Consider the following 25,779-nt stretch of genomic DNA (forward strand, 5'->3'; position numbering starts at 1 on the left):
TGTACTGAAACCTTCCTTATTTGAATTGTGTGCAATACAACAGATTTGAAAAGGAAAAGTAATTTACAATTTTAAAAAGAAAAGGAAGAGTAAGATTTGTCTTTGAATGTTTATCCCTTCCTGCTTTGACTTTCATTTGTTCAATTTCAAAACAAAAAATAAAATACAAAATAAATGTTTTAGATTCATTCAAATAACTTAATTGCATTGCCATCATCCTTTGTTTTTCTCTAAGTTAATATTTTACAACTGAATTTTCATCACAATTACAAAGATTAATATTACAATACATAATAATTCGTAGGAACAATATTATTGTAATGTATTAAAATGTTCACACTCTGAAATCAAATAAAAATTTTAAATTATAAAATATTTATTAATTTAAACTATGTTAGAAGATTTATTATTTTTAAAATTTTAAAATCAATTAGAATAACATATATCAATATGTTACAAAAATATTATAATGCACGTTACTTTTATTATTAACTACTTATTTCTCTAATACCTATAATTTAATTTTAAAAATTAACAAACTGACATATTAAGGCGAAAATTAAACAATTTGACTTTCCTATTAAGAAGTCGATTGCAAAATAAAGGAGGTAGTATTTCTACTTTGATCTATTTAATCAATGTAAATTCCTAAGTTTGCAGAGCTTTTTAATTTTGAACTATATCACTATGATCTATAGTTGTAGAACATTGAGTCAAACATATTTTATTTTTAGACTTATATTCATCATTTTCATAAACTTATTTTTAATTTTATTTTATATCTCAAACACATTGTTTAAAATTATTTATCTAATTTTATAATTTTATACTCATTATTATAGGTTCAAGCGCAATGCACGTACTCTAATACTAGATTATATTAAATTATATATATATATATATATATATATATATATATATATATATATATATATATATATATATATATATATATATATTAAGTTCAAAAATATTTAATTTATTGAAATGCAACGATGCATTAGAGGACTTCTGCGGGGTAAAATATTAAATTTTTATGTTATAATTCAAACATATTATTTAGTAATCTCTGTGATTTTTAAAATTGTGTTGTCATTAAGATGAGGTTCACGCACAAAGCGTGTACCCTAAGACTAGTACTATATTAAAAGTATCAATGTCCTTAGCGAAATATCATTGTCTTTTTTACCCTTTTAAAGTAGAGTTCACACTAGACAAAATAATTATATTATTATTTTGCTAATTGCTAATATTTAGGAATAATCATTTAATTAAATTTTTACTATTTAGGAATAATTTTTTAATTATTATTGCATTATTTAATGATTTTTCAATTTCTTTCGGTTCTAGAATTTCAATCACTTCCAATTCATACTGGGAAAGTTTCCTTCACATTCAATCACGTCCATATTTCGGAGTCCTTAAATTTCTTCCTTTATAATACGAAGATTAAGATCAAAATAGATAAGAGATTAGCCTTCTACCTTTTTGACCCAACCATTTAGAATAATACTGGGTATTATATTGTTGTTGCGGTATATAAGAGATTAGCCTACTTAGTGTAACCGGTTAAAGTGCCCTAACAGTCTTGATAGTGCTAAAATATTTTAAATACAATTATTTTATTATTTTGCGCAAATCAGAAGATTGAAGTTGAAAGTCCCATTCCATGTCTTGGGAAAATGGAATCTTATTATTTTATTGGACATTTTCATTTGAATTAGAAGATTGAAGTTGAAAGTCCCATTTCATGTCTTGGGAAAATGGAATCTTATTATTTTATTGGACATTTTCATTTTTAACTCAAATTTTAATTATTTTAATATAATACTTATGTAATTTTTGAAGGAAAAAAAAAAACTTATTAAGTAGGGTACACGCGCTTACCGTGAGACTACCAAGGATATGGTAGGATTGATGATCGTCTTGAATTAGAGCCGTAGAAATGGAGAGTTGACCTAGTCAACACAAATCAAAATTAGTAAGCTAACTAATGGTAAGAGTTCGAGTCAACCCAACCCAAGAGCAAGGTGAAGAGTTCTTGGAGGGAAGAATGACTATGGTCATCTGCGTATACACTATCCTCTTCAAATTCTAATAGTGAGATTATACTGGGTTGTTGTTGTTGTTTTTGTAATACCGAATGCCTAAAGAAAAAATAAATGTGGTTGGTGCAACAGTAATAGCACCTACCGATTAAAGTTATGCGTATGAAAAACGTGCACAGCTGTTGTATTTTGCTGCTTTTATCCATAAAAAATGTTAGAATCTTTTTCTTCAAATCTCTTCAGCGCTTGCCAGTCTCAGCACATTTTGCATTATATAATTCTCAGCATATATATCTACTCAGTGGCAGCCTACTTTCTCTAGCTCTAACCCTATAGAGAAAAAGATTCTGTTTTTGTTGTGATGAAGGAGAAACAGAACATGTTTTTTCTGGGATTTTTACGTAAAATTGTTTTCATGACAATGATAATTTTGATATTTGTGGCAACTTTCTATAATGGGGTAGAGGGTGAGGGTCTTGATCGTCGCCCTCATCGAATTCTAGTGGATACAGATATGGATACTGATGATTTCTTGGCTCTTTTCTACCTTTTGAAGCTTAACCGGTCCGAAATGGACTTGAAGGTATTTTTTTTTCCCTCACTGTTCTGTTTTTCAATTCTCAAATGTTGAATTGTGTGACCTCATCACATCATGTAGTTATATTATTCGATTTAGGCCAAGCGTGCACGATTTTATTCAAAAGAACTCACACTGTGAGTATCCCTTCACCTTTTATATGTAGCTTCTTTTTTGTTAATCAACTTCCGACATGACACTTTGCTTCCACATCCAAAACGAAGTACAATATGGCCCATCACCGAGATTTTATTAGCTCGCCTGGTGTGTCACTCACATCATCCGAATATTCATAGCTACCAAAGCACACATTCTTCTTCTTATGCGTTAAGTGTTTTACTTTTATACCAGTGTGTTGAACTAAACCAGCCCAAAAATCCTCTTAAAATGGTGCCCGATATTGTCCATTTTGGACCAAGACTACACGGTTTGCCCAAAAGGTGTCACACCATCAGCAATGTTCCTACTGCAGGCAGTGACTATTAGCACGAATGGATGGACTGATGCAGGGCATGCTGTAAATCAAGTGTATGACATGCTTTACATGATGGGGCGTGACGACATTGCTGTTGGTGTGGGAGGAGAAGGAGGAGTACTTCCCAATGGTACCATTCTGCCAAATGTTGGTGGATATCTCCCTATAATTGATCAGGTAAAGAAAAGTTCTCTGTGTTCTCTACTTCTCAACCAATTCTGCAAGTTAAAAGTCATTTGTTTAATGTCAAAATGCTGGTTAGTTATACATCTCCATACTTTCCCTTTTACACTGAATGTGCTTCAAAAGTTTCATTGATTTGTTAGGGAAATGGAACGGCTGGATATTGTAGATATAGACAAGCTATACCTATGGGTCTAGGAGGACGTTTGGACATCGACTCAAACTATGGGTTCCGAAAGAGCTTCCTTCCACAGGTACCATTTTGCAGTGTTGCTAAATAGAGGTGTCACGATCCAAGCCCATGACACTTATAGTCCGCTTTGGGCTTAGGCCCGCACGAATTTGTCTTTCGGGCTATGCCACCTCGAGCCCCAAAAACGTGCGTACCGTGTCAACTGCTGTCATGCCTTATAAGCTCATCACTTTCCTCTCCCATTCCGACGTGGGATTTTCATAAGGTGACATGTGCACCCCTTATTCAGAAGTATGCTAGCCTAGAAGCCTGCCACTCCAGCTTGACCCGTCCTCATCAGCCCGCCCTCCGTCATGGGCATCACATTCACCCATGAAGGAGGGCGGGTTGGTGAGGGTGGGTCAAGAAGGATTAGCAGGCTTTAGGTTGGCAAACTTTGAAGAAGGGGTGCACATGTCATCTTAGGCCAATGCCCACATCGGAATAGAAGAGGAAAATGAAGAGCTTTATAAGGCATGACACATGTTCACACGGTACGCGTGCTTTTGGGGCTGGATGTGGCGTAGGCCCAAAGCGGACAATACGTGCCATGGGCTTGGGTAGTGACGAGAAGATAACTTGTTCTGCAAGTAGAATAGGCAATAATGCAACTATTTGAGGATAAGCTAACTTCTATCTCAGGGACTAGATGAAGTAGCTCAGATCTCATTGCTTACTTCCTTTGCTTAAAATGTGTGCATAACTTGTTAATCTGGAACCTGTAACCAGGGCAAGAGACAGTATTCACCTCTTCAACAGCCAACAGCTCAGCAAGTAATGATCAAAACAATTTCATCTGGTCCAACCGTAGTTTTTCTCGTTGGATCACATACAAATTTTGCACTATTTCTGCTAAGTAATCCACATTTGAAGAAAAATGTTGAGCACATTTACATAATGGGAGGTGGTGTAAGATCACAAAATCCAACAGGTTGCTGTCCTAAGAATTCCAACTCTTCTTGCCAACCTCGACAGTGTGGTGACCGTGGCAATTTATTCACAGATTACACAAGCAACCCTTATGCAGAGTTCAATTTGTATATGGATCCTTTTGCTGCTTATCAGGTATTATCCAAAAAAAGAATTGCCATTTTCTATCATGTGTAGTAGGCTTCTTTAGCTAATCTTAATGGGTAGTAACTGATATCCACCCTTAAAATGTAGGTGATTCATTCTGGTATTCCAGTTACTCTTGTCCCATTGGATGCCACAAACACCATTCCGATAACTGAACAGTTTTTCAAGACTTTTGAGAAGAATCAGCACACCTATGAGGCACAGTACTGTTTCAAGTCCCTGAAAATGGCTCGTGATACTTGGTTTGATGACGAATTCTACAAGGTAACATTTATTACAACATAGAAGGGGAGCCTTGGAGCAACGGCAAAGTTGTCTTCGTGTGATCTATAGGCCACAGGTTCAAGCCGTGGAAGCAGACACTAATGCTTGCATTAGGATAGACTGTCTACATCTCACCTCTTTGGGTGCGCCCTTTCCCAAACTCTGTGTGAATGCGGGATGCTTTGTGCACCGGGCTGCCCTTTATTTAATATTTTATTACGACATATACAATACCTTTAGATATGAAAACACCAGTTGTAAATATGATTTAGTGATGATAATGTTGCTGTGATGCAGAGTTTCTTTATGTGGGACTCATTTATGTCGGGTATAGCTGCTTCAATCATGAGGAAACGGCACAACCACCGAGGAGAAAATGAATTTGCAGAAATGGAGTTTATCAATATTACTGTGGTTACTTCAAATAAACCATATGGTATATCTGATGGATCAAATCCCTTTTTTGATGGCAGTAGAACTCCCAAGTTCACCTTAGAAAGAAATGGAGTTCACAGTGGTCATGTTCAGACTAGACTTCGTGATCCATTTTGCATAGTCAAGAATGGGAGGGGCAGATGCCAGGTGAAGATCAATTGATTCATGTCAATTATCTGTAATATGGTTTCTGGTTTTTGTCTAGACTTCTTGTTGTTAAGTCAAAGGTTTTCTTTCGTTACCATATAGCTATAACTTTTTTATGTTTGAGATCAACTAAGAAGAAATATTTTGAGATATGGTGATGTATGATGTCCTTTTGCTCTCTGACTTTTATGATCTATTCTTTGTTTCATCATTGTACTTCTATATGTGTTCTGAACCGGTGCTGTATATCAGGACAGTTATACAAAAGAAGTTGTTGGACCTGGAGGAGTGCCTGTTCTTGTTGCTGTTAAAGCGAAGCCTAATCAAAATGCTAACAGTGTACTAGACAGAGAATTTTATGTTAGCTTTCTGGATGTAAGTTTCAAAACTACTTTCTCAGTTTGAGTTGAATTGGTTGTATTTCATATAATACCAGTTTCCTACCAACTCATTGCCCCATGTTTGCTTGTGACCTTCTTCTCTCAAAGATTATTAGGACAGACCTTATTTCATGGCTGCAGGTCTTAAACCAAAGAGAAAACACTGGAAGATTTAACTTTTCTACGCAATTCCCTTATTACAAAGAAGTACTTTACAAACCAGATTTTAGAGGCAAGCATCTTGGGAAGAATGTTGTGTTTGATATGGATATGAGTGCTGGAGATTTTCTAGCTCTCTTTTATCTCCTTAAGTTACCAGTAGAAGAAATCAATCTCAAGGTATGATGGCCTTCTATATGTTCAATCTAATAGCTTAAGCAATATTTACCATCTTCTACAACATACCCAGTATTATCCCACACCGTGGGGTCTGATTTACCATCTTCTGTTTTCAAGAATATCCTCAACAGACTGGATGAAGATATAGTTCCATGAAGTTTCTTAAAATGGGTAAATTGCTTCAATTCATGCTCAACTGTGTGTTCAAGAATGCATTTTGTTAGTTATATTTAGTTCTGGGGAAACTAACGATTCGTTGGCCATTCATGAGATACTTTCCTTTAACTATGAGCAAATTCCCACTTAGGTTGAAAGAATGAGTTGTTATCTCCTTACGTGGTCCCGGGCAGTCCTCATTTCATGACCTATCTTTTGGGTTCTTAACATGGTGTTAGAGTAAGACCCATTCATATTCTTGGTTTACTCAATGTTCGACTGGACCCCATGTTTTATTGTCTACTTAGGAAATGTCTAGTCCTGAGTGTGTGGAGGGTGTTAAGTGTTCCACATTGGTTGAGCTAATGGGATGTTGTCTCTTAACTTTTTATATGGTTTGGGATAATTTAGGACTAAATTATGTAACTAACTAAGTTGAGGAAGCAATGCTTATCAATGTGCTATCTCTTCTTCTAAAGGGGGAAGCCCAGTGCACGAAACATCCCGCATTCACGCAGGGTTCGGGGAAGGGCCGCACCCCTAGAGGTGTGATGTATATAGCCTACCCTAATGCAAGCATTAGTGGCCACTTTTTATATGCAATCTCTTCTTCTGTTCAGGCTATAATTGTGAGTCCAACTGGCTGGACCAATGCTGCAACAATTGATTCTGTGTATGATTTGCTTCATATGATGGGTCGTGATGACATTCCCGTGGGCCTTGGAGATGTGTTCGCAATGAACCAGTCCGATCTTGTTTTCTCTGCAGTTGGTGAATGTAAGTACAACAAGGTTATCCCACAAGGTAGTGGCGGATTTCTCGACTCGGACACTCTTTACGGATTATCTCGTTCTTTGCCTCGAAGTCCTCGCAGGTATATTGTCTAGTCTGAATCTTCATATAGTAAATCCATGTAGAAAAATGCAAACTTTTAATTTCACATATTCATTTGTGCACTGTACAAATTTGCTGATATACCAGCTTGATTTAAACAATTTCAGATACACAGCTGAAAATTCTGTGAAATTTGGAGCTCCCAGGGATACTGATCATCCTGAACTCAGACAACCTCTAGCACTAGAAGTATGGGAGTCAGTGGTGAAATCACTCGATTCAGGATCCAAAGTTACCATTTTAACTAATGGCCCATTGACCAATATAGCGAAGATTCTTCTTGCAGGCAACAATTACACCAAGGCAATCCAGGCAAGTGTGTCCCTCTATCCTAGGCGTTATGCAGAAGCTAACAAAGCAAACCTTAAACAACATTAAATCAGACAACAAAGAAAAAGTATAGTAAAAGAGGTATAATAATTTAATATCGTTTGGTTAATTGACCTACATATGAGAAAACTAAAAAAGAAGTATAAAAACTATCGAGAGAATATTCTCCCCTAAACAAGACTCTTTTAATGACTATATTGTGGATACTATTGTGTTATTGTGTGAGAAGGAAGAACCTAGAAGTGCAAAACTTCTCCAAGAAAAGGATAAATATGGAAGAGTCTTTCTCCATCAAGAAACCTCTTCTACCAAGTAAAGTAATTCTAATCATGGTAGAAAATCAAGGGAAACCTGACATGATTTCGTAGTACCTCGGTAGCATAAGTCAGTCGAATCATTACTCTACTGTATCACTCAACTCAAATATGTAAATGTTATACAGGTACTTTGTAGCTTAGATATATCTCTGATATGTAGTAGCTGACCACTACATAGTTACACAGCTAAGAGCGAGTGGTTTAAGTTTACTGCTTAATATGTCTAAAACAGGCATTCCTTAATGAGAAAGCATTGTCTTTTGAATAATGATGCAGGATATACTAATTGTTGGGGGACACATCAATTATGACAACACTGAGAAGGGAAATGTGATCAATGTTCCTTCAAATAGATTTGCGGAAATGAATATGTTTCTTGACCCTCTGGCTGCACAGACAGTTTTGAGTTCAGAACTTAATATCACTCTCATTCCACTTGGCATACAGCGGAAAGTCAGTGTATTTCCTAAAATTCTTGAACAACTTCATCTTACTATGGGGACGCCTGAAGCAATCTTTGCAAGGCGTTTACTGTCAAGGTTACACCACCTGCGAAAAATACATCCTAGATACCAGCATATGGTACATAGACCTTACCTTAATTCATCCTTAATCTTGCTTCATAATAGTGACTATGTTACTAAGTTATTTGTTATGTTACAGCATTTGTGTGTAATGTACAAGTTCAGTTATGCTAGATCCTACTGCTAATCATTTCTAATATTTCAGGATACATTTCTTGGAGAAATCCTTGGAGCAGTAGTTTTGGCTGGTGATTATTCTGTACTAAAATCTACATTTGCTGTCAAGAACATAAAAGTCACTGCTGCAGGAGTTGAATCTGAAGATGGACAGATAACAATCGACGAAAAGCAAGGAAAATCAGTGAAAGTATTGCAGAATCTGGATCATTTAGATTATTACAATATTTTTGCAAATCGACTAAGTGATGAAAAGCAGTCTGCTGTAGTTGGAAGCTTTATGGAGCAGAGTAGAATTTGGAGCACACCATCTAATTAGAGACAAAACTGCCCATTACTCTTCTACTCTTTCTTTTCCCTTCTCCTAATTTTACTTTCTTTTTAGTTTTTAAGTTTCATGTAGGTGATTCTTTTCGCATATTCTAATTCTCGAAAACAATTGTAACTTGCACAAAATCTTATTGTAATTGTACTGTATGGTTTCAAGGTGACAATTGTAATGAAGACATTAAGTCCCCCCCCCCCCCCCCCCCCATATCTTATTAGTGCCATAGTGAGAAGAGTTTACCTTCTATGCAGTTCACTAGTAATCTATCTGATAATTTTTCACATATTTGTACTCCGTGTTGAATATACTGGGTTCTGATGAACCCATTGAACAACGCTTCATCTGCCTATGGCTGCTATCACCAACCATTGCATATCAAGCGAAAATATGCGAACTTAGTGCATTGGATGCATGCACCAAGCCAATTGGTGTATAATATTTTTTTTTCCTACCTTTTATTCTTAAATCACGGTTAAATAAAATAAAATTTTTTAAGAAACTTCAAATGAACATGTTGCAGTATATGCATGTATACTTGTTATTGTCTTTGAAATCACATGACTAGATCTTTCTTTGTTTTTTTTTTCATTCGACCCCACCCCCACCCCCACCCCCACCCCCCAATTCTGGATCTATTTTTGGTCATCTCAAGTATTTTAATGGGGAATCTTAGTAGCTTAGTCTCAGTTGGTTGGGTACCTAAACTTTTAAATGCTAGGTAAACTCAAGTGAGAGTTCGATTCCCCTCCCCCATTTTCCCTTCCTCTACCTCCTATATATAATTTTAAAAAAAGTTTTTTTTTAACAGAAAATGATGAGCTGGTTATGGATATGCACTTATGCAGAGGCAGTCTCTTTGACTTGGTTAAAATCATATCTGTAAAACAGATCCATATTGCTGTATTATGATCGTATATTATATTTTAAAAAATCTTTTATTGAAATGTCATCATTGTGCAGTCCATGTTCATCCAAGGAAATTGTCAAAATCCGTTTGGACAGCATTTGTTTGTTTGTTTTAAAAGCAAACTTGTCTTGTTGTGACAAAATTGATTTTATATATCTGAATCGTATATATTTTTATCTCAACATAGCATTTGTTTGTTTTAAAAAAGTAAACATGTCTTGTTGTGAAAAAATAATTTTATATTTGTGAATCGTTTTTTTTTTTTTAAATCTGAACATATAGGTAGAAGATGTAGGGCACAAAACAACTTTGTCTCTCTTCTGTTATCAGCAATTGGCAAGTTCTACCTTTAATGCTACCTTGATCAATCAGAGTTAAGTGGCGAGCCAAAATTTTCACCAAGAAATTTAAAGCAAAAATTAATTAGATAAATAGACATAAAAATCAATTTTGACCTTACAAATACAGTGTAGTTTTCCGGTGAAAGAGATTCTCAATCCTATATTTTCATTAGCAAAAATCATAAGCACCTAATGTTGTACACTACAACTGCCATGGACATATTAGGGTAAATACCAGAATTATACTGTCTCAAACTGAGAGGTCGGGTAGAATAGCTAATGACTACAGAAACGATCTTATTTCATTTTTATGCGATAATCACAACTACTACTCATTCGTTCTTGATTTACGTAGACACCCTTGTAAACAGGGGTGGAGCCGGCCGAATCCAATAGTTTTGGCTCAAACACTATATCTATCTGTGTTACAAAATTCATTGAATATGTATAAATAATTTATTTAGAACCCAATAAACAAAAAAGATTATAGTTCAGAACCCATAAACTGAAAATCCTAACTCCGACTCTGCTTGTAAATAATGCTTTACCAGTAGAAAATGCCACCGGCTAATGCCAACTCATAGCAATGGGGGATTTGCAAATGCAGCTTTTCTTGTTCGAAAACCAGAAAAAGAATTGAGTCCTCAACATGTATGCTCTGAACAAAATTCCATCATATGATGAATGCTAAAGAAACCAAAATATAAAACTCTGGTCATAGAGTAGGATGACAAGTTTTGCCATTTAAAAAAAAAACAGCGATAAGTAGCAGTGGAAAAAAAGAGGCACATCTTGACACTGTTTAACGATATTTTACAGCAAGCATAGACCACTTAGAGAACCTGATAAAGTTGATAGTGTGATCCACAAGGAAATCACACGAAGAAAACGGAATCGCCCCACAAACGGAATTCAGTAAGTTTAATCCTGCACTAGGGGCTAATCCCATAACCACTGGATTATTGCATCATCGGAATCGCTCCTCCAGCTGCTACAATCTGTTGCTCCAACTGTTGCCAAAGAAGAAGGCAAGTTATATAGGTATCTATGAAATTTAGAAAGATTAAATTCAAAATTTCTACATCGCAATCAAGAAGAGAGCTTTCTATTTCCTAATGGAAGGAGCTCCTTACCTCAAATAAAGTTTGAAGCTTGTTCTTCACAAGCAAGTACTCCTGTTTTATTTGTTGCAAGCATCTCAAGCACCTAAAATATCCCATCAACCAGAAGATAAGAAGCAAATAATGTAAATAACTTGCATCCAAACAACACAAGGGGAGTATCTCTTAGCAGTTACTCCCCAACATGTATACTCAATTTCTAGTGCATAAACGATCTACACTCCGAGGTTCACAAGACAAAGAAGGAGTCTTTGTAACTAGTAGATTAGTCAAAAGTAATCAGTAAAATACCATTTTAAGAATAGCCTATACGGGTGTTCTTATTGGATTGGCTCACGTTACTAGAATTAGCTAATCAATAGCACCTTATTAAAAAAAATAGCAAATCAATAACATTAAGATTATCTAAGCCCCTAAAAAGTTTCAACATTACTCTAAACAAGATATAACCAACCAGTTAACCAGCTATGCTACATGATCTAGATCTTTCAACTTCTCAAAAATGTTTTGACTTTTTGTAAGCTGTAAATCTGGAAAGAACCAGAAAGCAAAAAAACTTACGCTTCAGTGTTCTGTTCTTCGCAGACGTTACGGAAAGGGACGCAGCAATTCTTCACTCTCTGAGCACCAATACTGTTCACTCGGTCATAAACACAAAAAAATTCTCATCAGAAGAGTAAATATCTAAAAGACTATGTCAGCAAAATCAACTCTTTTTCTCATGAAAAATTATAAAATTTGCAAAAATTGAAAGAAAGGTTTAAGGTCTTAATGTACCTGGAGCTGCTACCTTTGAGCTGATGAACATGAGCATCAACCAGCTTAAAGTCCACATTGGGCTGATCTCTGGAAAAAAATATACAACAAATTCAAACTAATGAAAATGAAAAGATAGAAAATGCTTTCTAGGATAATCAAGAAGGCAAAAAAAAAAAGGGTCAGTACTCACAAAGCCATAGTGAGATCATTGAGAAGTCTTTCAGAATCTTCAAAGAAAAGAGATACAACTTCAACTACAAAATCAGGGTTACTTTCATCTTGCAATTGCTGAAGCTGACTAAATTGAGCATCCAAGAATCCCTTTTGAACCAAAACAACATTCCAACCAAAGAAAAAAATTCAGAAAAAATCAACTAAAAAGCAGAAGGTCAAGAATAACAAGAAAAAAACAAAGCTTTCTGACTCCAAGTACCCCTTTTTGTATTAAAACAACTTTACAACCAAAGAGAAAAGACCAAAAACTTTCAGCAAAATTCAACAACTCAAAAGGCTTAAGATAAAGAATAATAAGGAAAAACAAAACAGAAGCTGCTTCCAACAATTAACAGCATTTCAATCAAAGATTAAAAACACCCAAAAAGCAGAAGGTAAAGAAAAACAAGAAAACAAGACCAAAAGTGCAAAATCCACATAAAGATTTCTCCTTTTTTGGTTTACCTCATTAAACAAAGAGCCCATGTATTCAATAAAGCTCCTCTGCAATTGACCCACTTCCATTTCCTTGATTCTTGATTATGTCCTAAACTCCTTGCACTGCAAGAAAATAAGGTGTCAACTCTACCCCCAAATGACAATTTTGCTATAGTTTGGAGTTACAAGTATGCAGATGTTGTTCAATTAATAGGAAATCTGAAGCATATAAATGCAGCAACAATAGGAATTTATGAAAAGAAAGATCTAAAGAATAACCTGTTTTTGGGAGAGGGGGTGTGGGGGGTAGAATAGCAGTCAAAGGTATAGTACACAAACACAACGCAAATGGATGTTAGTACTGTGATAAATTTGTACAGTGTACCTTTTTAACTAGCTTTGATTTTCCTAATTCCTGCTATGGATGATTTTTGTGATTATTCTTGTCGTATTATTGCAGTCCCTACCATTTAATTTGGTTTGTCCCCACTATCACTATGGTTTTATTCATTTCTCCACCAATTATTACTCTTCTATTATAAAATAAAGCTACTAGAATAAAGACAAGTATATACTGAAAAAATCTCAATCTATTTATAGAAGAAAACAAGTTGTTGTGTAAGCTACTTCTGCAAGATGCTGTGTAAGCTGCTTCTGCAAGCTATTGTTTAAGTTGCTTCTGCAAGCTGTTGTGTAAGCTACTTTTGCAAGTTGTTATGTAAGTTGCTACTGTACCAGATATTGATAATCTTCTACTAGGGATAATGTTTATCCATAACGGAGTACCGAAAGGATAAGCTCATTGTACTAGATATAAATAATCTTGTACCGGGGGTAATGTTTATCCATAATGAGGTACCGAAAGGATAAGCTCATTGTATCAGATATAGATAATCTTCTACCGTGGGTGATGTGTATCCATAACGGAGTACCGTAAGGATAAGCTTCTTCAGAAGGCTTATTTCCAATAGAGTACTAAATAGATAAACATATTTACGGCGGAGTCTCATATATATAAGCTTCTTCAGGAAGCTTATTTACAACGGAGTACTAAATAAACATCCATAATATAATATATTTATAACACTCCCCCTTGAATGTCCATTAAAAGATAATGTGCCTCGTTAAAACCTTATTAGGAAAAATCCCGTGGGAAAAAAAATTCTAGTGAAGGAAAAAGAGTACACATATTTAGTAAAATACGCATAACTAGTTGTCTCATTAAAAACCTTATAAGGAAAACTATGTGGGAAAAACCTTAGTAAGGAAAAAAGAGTATAGCGCGTATTTTACTCCCCCTAATAAAAATCTTGTTTCAAATATTTGAGTCTCTGCATTCCAATCTTGTATACCATCGTCTCAAAAGTTGAAGTTGGCAAAGATTTAGTGAATAAATCTGCCGGATTGTCACTTGAACGGATTTGTTGCACATCAATGTCACCATTGTTCTTAAGATCATGTGTGTAGAATAATTTTGGTAAAATGTGCTTCGTTTTATCTCATTTTATAAATCTTCCCTTTAATTGGGCTATACATGCAACATTGTCTTCGTATAAAATTGTGGATATTTTATCACATTCCAAACCACATTTTTCTTGAATAAAATGAATCACTGATCTCAACCATACGCATTCCCTATTTGCTTCATGAATAGCTATTATCTCAGCATGATTTGAAGAAGTAGCAACAATAGATTATTTTGTGGAGCGCCATGATATGACGGTACCTCCATATATAAACACGTACCCGATTTGAGATCGAACTTTATGTGGATTAGATAAATAACCTGCATCTGCATAACCAACAAGATCTGCACTACCTTTGTTAGAATAAAATAAACTCATATCAAGTGTTCCCTTTAAATATCGCAATATATGCTTAATCCCGTTCCAATGTCTCCGTGTAGGATAAGAGTTATATCTTGCTAGTAAATTAACAGAAAATGTTATGTTAGGTCTTGTAGCATTAGCAAGATACATAAGTGCACCAATTGCACTAAGATAAAGGTATTTCGGGACCAAGGAGTTCTTCATCCTCTTCTGGAGGTCGGAACAAATCCTTATTCACTTCAAGTGACCAAACAACCATTGGTGTACTCAATGGGTGCGCTTTGTCCATGTAAAAGCATTTTAAGACCCTTTCTGTATAGGTAGTTTGATGGATAAAGATCTCGTCTGCTAAATGTTCAATTTGGAGACCAAGACAAAGTTTTATCTTTCCAAGATCTTTCATCTCAAATTCTTTCTTAAGATATTCAATTGCCTTTTAGAGCTCTTCTGGAGTTCCAACAAGATTTATGTCATCAACATAAACAACAAGTATAACAAATTCTGATGCCATTTTCTTTATAAAAATACATGGACAAATAACATTATTTATGTAACCTTCTTTCAACAAATATTACTAAGGCGATTATACCACATATGCCCAAATTACTTTAAACCGTATAAATATCTTTGTAATCTGATTGAATACATTTTTCGAGATTTTGAATTTGCTTCAGGCATTTTAAATCCTTTAGAGATTTTCATATAAATTTTATTATCAAGTGAACCATACAGATAAGTTGTAACTACATCCATTAGATGTATTTCAAGCTTTTCATGTAGTGTTAAACTGATGAGATATCGAAATGTTATGGCATCCATAATAGGTGAATATGTTTAATCAAAATCGACTCCAGGTCGTTGTGAGAATCCTTGTGCGACAAGGCTTTGTATCTTTTAGCTTCATTTTTATCATTCATTTTTCGCACAAAGACCTTTCTTTTAGCAGGTGTTTGGACTATTGGTCGAAAGACCTCTCTTTTAGCAAGTGCGTTCAATTTTGATTAAATTTTCTCTTGCCATTTTGGTCAATCAGATCTTTGTCGACATTCTTCGACAGGTCGGAGTTCAAGATTCTCACTATCTTGCATAATGTTAAGTGCAATATTATATGCAAAAATATTATCCACCACTATTTCAGATCGATTTAAATTAATCCTTTCACCATTAGAACTTATTAAAAGCTTCTCACTCACTTGAGTCTCGGGTTCATTGATTTATTCAAGAATCTTAGAACTAATCAGATCTTGGGTCACTTCAGGGGATCCCATCATAGTATCGTTTTGATCATTTGTCGATTTTCTTTTTCGAGGATTTTGATCCTTAGAACCCAAAGGCCTACCACGCTTCAGGCGTGCTTTAGGTTCACTAGCTCTCATGCTAGTAGATAATCCTGCTGGGACATAAATTCGGATAGGCACATTCTCTGCAGGGATATGTGACTTAGTTATCCTTTTCAAATCAATAAACGTGTCTGGCATTTGATTTGCTATATTTTGTAAATGGATGATCTTCTAGACCTTCTAATTACATAGAGGGGTATGTGGATCAAAATCGGATAACGATGAAACTTTCCATATAATTTCTCTTTTGATTTCCTTTTTCTCTCCCCCTAATTGTGGAAAAATTATTTTATTAAACCGACAATCTATAAATCGAGCAGTAAATAAATCTCCCGTCAATGGTTCAAGATAGCGAATAATAGAGAGTGATTCAAATCCAATATATATTTCTAACCTTCTTTGCGGGCCCATCTTACTGCATTGTGGTGGTGCTACTGGCACATATACATCACATTCAAAAATTCGTAGATGGGAAATATCTGGTTCATGATCAAAAACTAATTGTGACGGAGAATATTTATTATAATGTGTCGGTCTGAGACGAATAAGTGATGTTGCATGCAAGATAGCATGGCCCCAAATAGTAGTGGGCAATTTTATTTTCATAAGTAATGGTCTTGCTATCAATTGCATGCGTTTAATAAATGACTATGTAAGGCTATTTTGAGTATGAACATAAGCTACAGGATGTTCAACTTTTATCCCAACTGATAGGCAATAATCATCAAAATCTTGAGATGAGAATTCTCCAGCATTATCAAGGCGAATAGCCTTTATAGGATAATCTGGGAATTGTGCCCTTAATCGAATTATTTAGGCTAATAGCTTTGCAAACGCCAGGTTGCGAGATGATAGTAGGCACATATGAGATCATCTTGAAAATGCATCTATTAGGACCATAAAATATCTAAATAGCTCACTTGGTGTGTGAATAGGTCCACATATATTCCCATGTATACATTCTAAAAAGGCAGGGGATTCAATGCCAACCTTCATTGGTGATGGTCTAGTGATCATTTTGCCTTGATAACAAGCATCACAAGAAAATTCATTATTTGTAAGAATCTTCAGGTTCTTTAATGAATGCCCACTCGAATTTTCAGTAATTTTTCTCATCATTATTGATCCAGGATGGCCCAAACGGCCATGCCAAAGCACAAAAATATTTGAATCAGTAAACTTATAGTTTACGATAGAGTGTGCTTCAACTGTACTAATCTTTGAATAGTATAAGCCAAAAGATAAAGTTGGTAATTTTTCTACAATGCACTTCTGGCCAGAAACATTCTTTGTAATACAAAGATATTCCATATTCATTTTATCTATCGTCTCAACATGATATCCATTTCGACGGATATCTATAAAATTCAACAAGTTTCTTCGGGACTTGGAGGAGAATAATGCATTGTGTATTGTAAGTTTTGTTCCCTTAGATAAAAATATAGTGGCTCTTTCGGAGCCTTCAATCAAACTTATATTTTCAGAAATTATTGAAACATTTGCTTTTTCCTTATGCAAATAAAAAAAGTATTTCTGATCTTTAAATACGGTATGAGTTGTTCCACTATCAATTATACAAATATCTTCATGATTGGTCTTTGATCCAAACATAATTTGAGAATTATCCATATTCTTCAAAATGACATAAACAAAATAAATATGATAGTAAACATCATTATCAAAGCATAACTTTTATTTATGTGCAACAATTACATAACAATACTATCTACTACAAACAACAAAAATTAAAATATTTATATTTCTACAGATTCATCACCGATCACATGACTTGTTTTTCCTTCCGGGAGTGCAAAGTAACCAGCTACATCCAAATGCATGAAGTCTAAATTATCTTCAAAAATAAAATTTGCTTCAGTATTTTTCTCTATCTTCTTCAGGGAGGCTTAATACAGCTCAACCGGGTGCTTTGGCGTACGACAAGTACGTAACCAGTGCTCTTTTCTTCCACATATATAGCATACATTTTCTACCTTTACTGCTTGCGCCACTTCATATTTTTGTTCCTTCCTTTTCCACTGCTGGTAGTGAGGAGGTTTCTTTGGTGCATTATTATTACCATGATTAGAGTTTCTCCCCCAACCATGGTCATGCCCACGACTGGGGCCACGATCTCTTCCACGCTTAGATTGGTGGAAGTCTGTCTCATTCACTTCAGGGAATGGACAAGAACCAGTAGGCCGACTTCATGGTTTTTTATTAATAGTCCATTATGTTGCTCGGCTACAAGAAGATGTGAGATAAGTTCAGAATACTTTTTGAATCTCATCTCTCGATATTGCTGCTGCAGGAACATATTCGAGGCATGAAAAATGGTGAAAGTTTTCTCCAACATGTCATGGTCAGTAATATTATCACCACATAATTTTAATTGGGAAATAATTCTGAACATATCAGAATTATACTCACTAATAGATTTAAAATCTTGTAGCCTTAAATGAATCCAATCATAACGTGCCTGTGAAAGAACGACCATCTTCAGGTGGTCATATCTATCTTTCAATTATTCCATAGTATGACAGGATCTTTGATAATGAGATATTCCATTTTCAAGCCTTCATTAAGGTGATGGCATATGAATATCATTGTTTTGGCACAATCTTAGTTTGATGCTTGATTTTTGTCCTTGATGGTATCTGCCAGACCCATCACATCAAGATGAATTTCAGCATCAAGCAACCAAGACATGTAGCTTTTGACCAATATATACATGGCTACAAATTCAAGTTTAGAAAGATTTGACATTATTTAGAAAAAGAAAGTTCGTACCTCTGATACTTTCAAAGTATTTGCTCGAGATGCCAGAGTCTCGTGCTGATAACGTGTTATAAAATAAAGACTGTAAAGTAAAGACAAGTATATAGAGAGAAACTGATTTATTATTCAAACTTCAAACTTAGATACATAATGAATTGAAATCTCCTCTATTTATAGAAGAAAGCAAGTTGTTGTGTAAGCTGCTTCTGCAAGCTGCTATGCAAGATGCTTCTGTACCAGATATAGATAATCTTCTACCGGGGGTAATGTTTATCCATAACGAAGTACCGAAAGGATAAACTCATTGTACCGGATATAGATAATCTTCTACCGGGGGTAATGTTTATCCATAACGGGGTACTGAAAGGATAAACTCATTGTATCAGATATAGATAATCTTCTACCGGGGGTGTTGTTTATCCATAGCGGAGTACCGAAAGGATAAGCTTTTTCAGGAGGCTTATTTCCAATAGAGTACTAAATAGATAAACATATTTACGGCGGAGTCTCATATAGATAAGCTTTTTCAGGAAGCTTATTTACAACGGAGTACTAAATGAACATCTATAATATAATATATTTATAACATCTTCTCCTTTTTTATTTTTTATTTTTGTATTATTATCCTCCCCTTTGCACGCCTTAAGTGTCATTTTTACTATTTTAGGCACTTTTGCAACTAATGTTTGAAGGGTGACATTGGAATTTTAATTTGGGGGTGCTAAAATCCCCTTTAAGGCGGTCGAATTGGTTGAACAGGGGACTTCCCAAATGGGAGATTTAGGATTCGAAACCCACTTGCATACCTCCTCAATCGAGCCAATTGCACGAGACTTGCCTAGTGCGATTTACCCTCTTATGTGGTTTGCGAACTATTACACAGGAACGGGGTTTACTCTATGCGTAGGATTCACTTGCTAATTAAAAAAAAGTTGGATTAGTAACACTATTAATATCATGAAGGGTCATCAAACCTATTGGAACAAAATCATTCTATTTTGTAACCCAAAAAAAAAAAAATATTAACCATCCCTATATGATGTATATTGAAAATAACAAAGATGGCTTGAAATTGAATAACTTGATGTTGAAATAAACAACTAAATTGTTACATAAGATAAAATTGTAAATAGGCATTGTCACGTTATCGATACATCAAATTCATACTCCTGTCGGTACAATACATGTCATCAATTTTTTATTTCTCCCATTTTTCACTCCCATTTAACCCATAATTTTCCCTATTTCTTACCCCTATTTAGACTGAAAGTTGAAAGTTGTGAGCCCATGTATGAGATATAGAAATTGGATTGGAGCATTGTAACTTTTGAGGCCGATATGCTAAAATTATGGTGATTTTTGTTTTATGCCAAATATAAAGATTAGTCAAAGTAATTTGTTTTTTGGTTATAAAATTTAGTGATATAACTTTTTTGCATTAGACTTTTAGTTTGATGACCATCCATAAAATTACTTTCTATTTTTGCCTTTAGCAGTAATATTATACATAACTAACGTCATTTTTATATAAGTTTTTCAAAAAACAATTGACCAAACTTGAATAAAGAAGAAAGGTAACTAGATTGCCGGTTATCATAGATATAATTTAATTATGATTAATATTTTGAATATCAAAGAACCTGAATGTTATGAATGAATACAGAGAATTTATACAGTCAACTTTAATTAATTCGAAATTGAGTCGCATTTTGCTTAGATTAAATTATAAATATTAAAAGTGAACCGAATAACACATTACACTTTTTTTTTAAAATGAGACACATTTGATACTTTCTAGTAATATAATAGCCCATAAATATAAACAAGAAGTAGTCAAGAACACCTCACTATATCTTATTTTCTACCTGTTTTCATTATGAAAATGAAATGCAATGAATCAGTACATAACTTTTCCAATCATCAACAACATATTCAGCCTTTTTCTTTTTTTTGGTAAAATTCACTTAATATTTCTGACTATCTTAAGAAAATACAGAAATTAATTATCCCGTTGTTTATTAGATCTTCTATTGTGTGCGAAGAAGCCAATTCAACGAATCTTATCAAAATGGAATATTTTGTCATGAAGGAATAATCCATCTTCTTTTTTGAACGAAAATTCTCGACTCTTGTATCCTTGCTACTTAGAGCTCTAGAAAAAAAAATAGAAAAAGAAAGCCAAATGAATTATAAGAAGAATAAATTACAAAAACAATAAGAAATCATAAGAAAAAATTATAAACAAAACAAATTTAAAAAATTAAAGAGGGTGAAAAATCGTTAGAAATTTCTTATAATTAATTCGCTATGTCGTTGGAGGTGTACCTCTACCTTATATGTTAATCAACCAAAAAAAACGAATATAAACTAGGGAACATAATACCTTATCCCCTCAAATCCTGCACCACTGATGATGTGCGGGATTTGAACCTTTTTTAAGCTTTTTTTTCATGGACAGATTCAGAATTTAAATGTTATAGGTTGAATTGAAAATAACATCGCACCTTATATTACTAGTTCCCAAATCTATCATTTATACTGATAATAAATTTTTGTTATATATACATGACATAAGCCAAAAAAAAAAAAGTTAAAGAGGATTATTTTTGAAAAGTAATATATGCGTAGCGCTATTTGGTTTGCTTTTCCTTTGCAAAAATAGTCCCTACTTGTCTTTGAAAAGAGTCACAACTTCCCTTTCTTGCTTCTTTTTCCCCCTTTTGCAATACCAAACAAAGTAAGAAAATGCAACTAGTACCCATTACTTTCTCGTTCAGTTTCGTTACTATTTTTTCTTTCCCTTCTCTCCTTTCCAAATAGATTCTTCCCTAAAAGGAGAAATCTGATTCTCGTGAATAAAATTGGAAATCACCAAAAGTTCATAAAAAAAAGAGAGTGTATAACTGAGGAGTTTATATATATATATATATATATATATATATATATATTAAGGAGCAAATCTTGGTCAAGTGGATGGAATACACAATTGCATAAGAAAAAAATAATGATAAAATTAAAAAGAACAGGAGGTGAATTTGCTGCGGGAATAATGCCATGTGACTATCATGTTTTGCCTTGCACCCCTTTTTCACTTGCTAATTATGCTTTTATTTTACAACATAATATTTTATGTGACTTTTCTTTAGTCGAGAGTCTATCGGAAACATCATCTCTGTCCTTCTAGGACAAGAAAGGACAGGAGTAAGGCTCCCCAAACTTCACTTGTGAGAATACACTGGACTGTTGTATAACGTCTTCTGTGAATTTACGTGCACTAATTTTGCCAACAAAATTTAGGCAGATAGAAGAAAATTATTTCATATTTTTATGTTTCTGTTGAGATCATAAGAGAAAATGATCACTTATGATTTTTCATCCACCTCATCGTTATATCACATCATTAATGCTCCTTTTTTTTTTTTTTAATACTTACTATTCTTAATTCAATTGCATCTAATCTAATGATACCAAAAGTCAGTCAAGAGTCGTTTTTAAGGATCTGCTTGATCTTCTATACTATTATTCTAAATTTATTAAATGTATTATTTTGTTATTACTCTACTAAATAACGTGACAACGCAAATGCTGCAAGAGTATTTTAAAAACTTTTATCGCTTTAGACAGATAATAATAGTAATAATTATTATTATTGAAATTTTCTAATGGATGCATGAATGATTTGAGATAGAGATGGAGTTGCAGTGCGCTTTCTTTTCTATTTTTATTTTTTTTTAAGAAAACTTTTTGGTTCGATCTGTGATGTGATGGGAATCTCATTCTGCTCCACCAACATTTGTAATGATATCTGGTTAGTGCATAAATCATGTTAAAATGTGATATAGATGGATATGAGAAACAAAAAATGGAACAAATTGTTATAAGAAAAATTAAATTATGGTGGATGTCTACTCTTCCTCCATGATCTTCTTCTATGTAATTAAATTATGGTGGATGTCTACTCTTCCTCCATGATCTTCTTCTATGCTTAATGACATATTCAATGACATTTATATGCTTAATGACATATTCAATGACATATTTTTCTTCACTTTTCATGCCTATATAAAGGCCTTGTAATAGATAGGAAAATACACACAATTGAAGAAGAAAATCTCTTCCTTCTCTCTATCTCCATTTCAGTTTTACTAAATTGCTTTTATTTCATAACAACATGTCTTGTTCATATTTTACTAAGTTGCTTTTATTTTATAACACGTTATCAGCACGAATTGCTCATTTCATAATCTTCTATGTCAAGACTATATAAGTTATAAGCAGGCAATGAGATCAAGTACAATGAAAAAATATCTTGGATGATAATACAAAGATAAGTTTTACATCTATTTAAATCCATTTATATTTTCATATCTTTGCATTAACTTTATGTGCAGTGTTTAGTAAAAATATTTTTTTCAATTATATCCAGTGAAATAAAAAACTGGAAAGGTATGTCTTTATTTACTACATCTCTTATAGGACAAAGATAATATTCTAACGTATATATATATTCTGACCTTTTACATACTATGATAGATAATTATTAAGGTAATTTAGTAATAATATTTTTACCATCACATGATGTATTTCATTGAAAGCAAAATTATCAAATATGTAGGCGATTTTACAGTACCTTGCAAATTTGGCATTCGAATATACAATCAATATAAACTCAATATAGTTATAATTTATAATAGTCACAATTATGCATTAAGCCTTAAATATTTTTGCTGGAAACATAAGGCTCATTCCTCCGTATTGGATTTTTTTGGTGAAGTTCTTATAGTCTTTGAAATATAAGTGGTTATAGGTTATCTGCACCTTTCTCCTAATTAATTTATTAAAATGTAAAAGTGATTGTATCATTTGGAAACAAAATGGCATATATCCTAACTAGCATTTTTGTTGCAGAGGAATTGTTTCAAGATTGAAATAGTTATATATGTCTTCTTGAAAGTTAATTTACTTATACCTATAATTATGAAGTAATAATATTTTAAAGGCTCGAGTGCGAGTCCTAGTGAATTTTGGCCCATTATGCCAAAGTTTGAGGGTAAGACAATGGGTTCATGTCCCAACACACTATGTTGATGAAACGATGTTGGATTCAAGTTCCAACGCACTATGGCCTAGCATGCCTTTATATGGGTAAGGCATTGGGTTTGAGTCCTAATGCACCATATTGATAATAATAATAACTAAAGAAAAAATAATGTAATTTTCATGAAAAAGCATGAAGCTTGTCCCACTTGATTTGCTCCATTCTTGAAGTGAATATGATAACAGTGCATGATAAGTCTAAATAAAGACAAGTGGTTGACCAATAAATGTGGGCGTGCGAAAGGCCAAAATAATAATAGTTATCACTATGGTAATTATAAAAAGGGAGAAATTCTTTGAAGAGAATGTGACTTGTGATAAATATTGAGATTGCATACTCATTCCTGAAAGTGAATGTGAAAATATATATATGATAAAGAATTATGCATAATAATGTACTTGTGCATAGTTGGATAAATACTGCAACTCACCTCTAAGGGAGGTTTGAGACAAAGAAAGATAATGAATATTATTGTGTAGTTACATAAATATATCATTGGTCGCATGCATATGATACGCCAAAATATATTTTGTCATGCCTTATGAAAGTTATTAAAAGCAAAATTAATGCAAAAAAAAATTATTTTGCTTGTGATGATTTTGAACATTACAATTATTATGATATGATTCTCTTTGTGAAGGAGACATTCATTATATGGATGGTGTGACAAAAGATCTTGTAGTACAAAAACAGTTAAGAGTTCTAAAAGAACTAATTTGTTACTACCCGGATGAATGAAATTGTTCATAACATTAATATTGTATTAAGTCTCAAAAGAAATATTTTGATTTACAAATATATTAGCCAAAGTGGTTGGCATATTGAGACTATAAATGAAAAGAAGATTGAATATCTTTATATTACTATAATCATACCGGGTAAATATGAAAGGTTACCTGACTTTTCTTTTATTTGTACTACACAAGTATAAGCATGATGATGCAATCACAAGCCACAAGTAAACTAGAGGTTTACTGTAATAAATATTAGTTGGCATGACCGGTTGACCATCTTGGTTCAATTATGATGCGAAAAAATTAATTGAGAATTACATTGGCATATATTGAAGAAATATAAGATTCTTCAAGAATTCTCTTGTGTTTCTTATTCTCATGATATACCAGTTAAGGTTAGGGATTGAATCTCTTGATTTCTGAAACGAATAAAAGGTGATAAATATATGGGCCCAGTCACCTTCCATGTGGACCGTTTACTATTATATGATTTTTATAGATGCAACTATTTTATGGTCACATGTGCATTTGTTATCAACTTATAGTTTAGCTTTTGCAATATTGATTGCTCAAATTATTAGAGCACAGTTCCAGAATATAAATTATGATGATTTATCTTGATAATACTGGTTTAAATCCAAGTTGGTTTAGTAGAAATTGTATGCCTCCAATTATATCTAAACCATTGGTTATGAGAACAAAATTGCCAAAATAAAATTTGGTAGTTGATGTATTATTTAATATACAACAGCACTTGTAAGCATCTAGCCAAGTTATGATAAGTTCTCCCTATCACAATCGGTTCAGGGTCAGGAACCAAATAATTTCCATATAGAAATATGAATGTGCTATATGATTTAATTGTTCCACTACGGTGCACAAAGATAGATCCTCAAATAAGGCTAGGGATATGTGTTGGTGATCCCAACAATAGGGGGAGAAAATGGGCAGCTGAAAAAGTAATGCATGTAATGAATTATTATGAGTACATCGAGATCCTCGTACGAGAAAATGTGAACTTGAAATTCAAGTGATAATTCATTTGCAAAATATTGCCGGGCGTATTTGCTGACCCAAAGCTAAATGTTATATTCAGCTGCTAATGCTCCAAATAAAATAAAGTCCATAATGAATAGAGTCCATGGCATGCATAAAGCATAATAAACTAATCGGTTCCAAAGATAAAACTCCTTGAAGAAGGAGAGGAGCAAATGTTCAAGATGGTCATAATAAGGAGGCAAGTGCTCTAGAAGAGCACCACGACATAACACTTCATAAGACCTCATGGGAGAGGCTCAGGTACCTGAAAATAATAAGATAAAGAGATCTCAATAAGTTATG

The 25,779-nt window shown here is 33.7% G+C and overlaps 2 protein-coding genes across 7 annotated transcripts; one reads left to right on the top strand and one right to left on the bottom strand.

Moving 5' to 3' along the window:
- The first annotated feature begins 2,260 nt into the window (after positions 1-2,260).
- Positions 2,261-9,059, top strand: LOC104101329 (nucleoside hydrolase 3-like). 4 transcript variants are annotated; one of them, XM_009608767.4, is made up of 12 exons: positions 2,261-2,631; positions 3,098-3,277; positions 3,427-3,537; positions 4,245-4,580; positions 4,680-4,856; positions 5,154-5,438; positions 5,691-5,813; positions 5,960-6,157; positions 6,934-7,187; positions 7,315-7,519; positions 8,131-8,436; positions 8,584-9,059. In XM_009608767.4, exons 1-12 carry the CDS (start codon positions 2,410-2,412, stop codon positions 8,872-8,874), a joined length of 2,688 nt encoding a protein of 895 aa, XP_009607062.1. In that variant the 5' UTR covers positions 2,261-2,409; the 3' UTR covers positions 8,875-9,059. The 4 variants fall into 4 exon arrangements, 3 of the variants coding, with proteins under 3 accessions (XP_009607062.1, XP_070042244.1, XP_070042243.1); XM_070186142.1 differs by having other exon boundaries at positions 2,492-2,631; positions 2,977-3,277; XM_070186143.1 differs by lacking the exons at positions 7,315-7,519; positions 8,131-8,436; positions 8,584-9,059 and adding an exon at positions 6,275-6,328 and having other exon boundaries at positions 6,934-7,060.
- Positions 9,060-10,783: 1,724 nt separating this feature from the next.
- On the bottom strand, positions 10,784-13,178 carry LOC104101330 (histidine-containing phosphotransfer protein 1-like). Of its 3 annotated transcripts, none has more exons than XM_009608769.4 (7): positions 13,048-13,178; positions 12,690-12,785; positions 12,202-12,332; positions 12,030-12,098; positions 11,814-11,885; positions 11,265-11,337; positions 10,784-11,141 (listed from the first exon to the last, which is right to left on the bottom strand). In XM_009608769.4, exons 2-7 carry the CDS (start codon positions 12,747-12,749, stop codon positions 11,091-11,093), a joined length of 456 nt encoding a protein of 151 aa, XP_009607064.1. In that variant the 5' UTR covers positions 12,750-12,785; positions 13,048-13,178; the 3' UTR covers positions 10,784-11,090. The 3 variants fall into 3 exon arrangements, with proteins under 3 accessions (XP_009607064.1, XP_009607063.1, XP_018627996.1); XM_009608768.4 differs by having other exon boundaries at positions 12,942-13,081; XM_018772480.3 differs by lacking the exon at positions 13,048-13,178 and having other exon boundaries at positions 12,690-12,904.
- Between the last annotated feature and the right edge of the window lie 12,601 nt (positions 13,179-25,779).

Source organism: Nicotiana tomentosiformis, chromosome 9, assembly GCF_000390325.3.
Source record: "Nicotiana tomentosiformis chromosome 9, ASM39032v3, whole genome shotgun sequence".
In the NCBI taxonomy this organism is placed as follows: Eukaryota; Viridiplantae; Streptophyta; class Magnoliopsida; order Solanales; family Solanaceae; genus Nicotiana; species Nicotiana tomentosiformis.

Coding starts and splice junctions, on each gene's coding strand:
- LOC104101329 (XM_009608767.4), top strand. CDS start 2,410: ATGAAGGAGAAACAGAACATGTTTTTTCTGGGATTTTTACGTAAAATT. Junction 3,278..3,426: donor ATCTCCCTATAATTGATCAG/GTAAAGAAAAGT, acceptor TTGATTTGTTAG/GGAAATGGAACGGCTGGATA. Junction 4,857..5,153: donor TTGATGACGAATTCTACAAG/GTAACATTTATT, acceptor GCTGTGATGCAG/AGTTTCTTTATGTGGGACTC.
- LOC104101330 (XM_009608769.4), bottom strand. CDS start 12,749: ATGGAAGTGGGTCAATTGCAGAGGAGCTTTATTGAATACATGGGCTCT. Junction 11,886..12,029: donor CTCAAAGGTAGCAGCTCCAG/GTACATTAAGAC, acceptor CCGAGTGAACAG/TATTGGTGCTCAGAGAGTGA. Junction 11,338..11,813: donor GAAGAACAGAACACTGAAGC/GTAAGTTTTTTT, acceptor GGGATATTTTAG/GTGCTTGAGATGCTTGCAAC.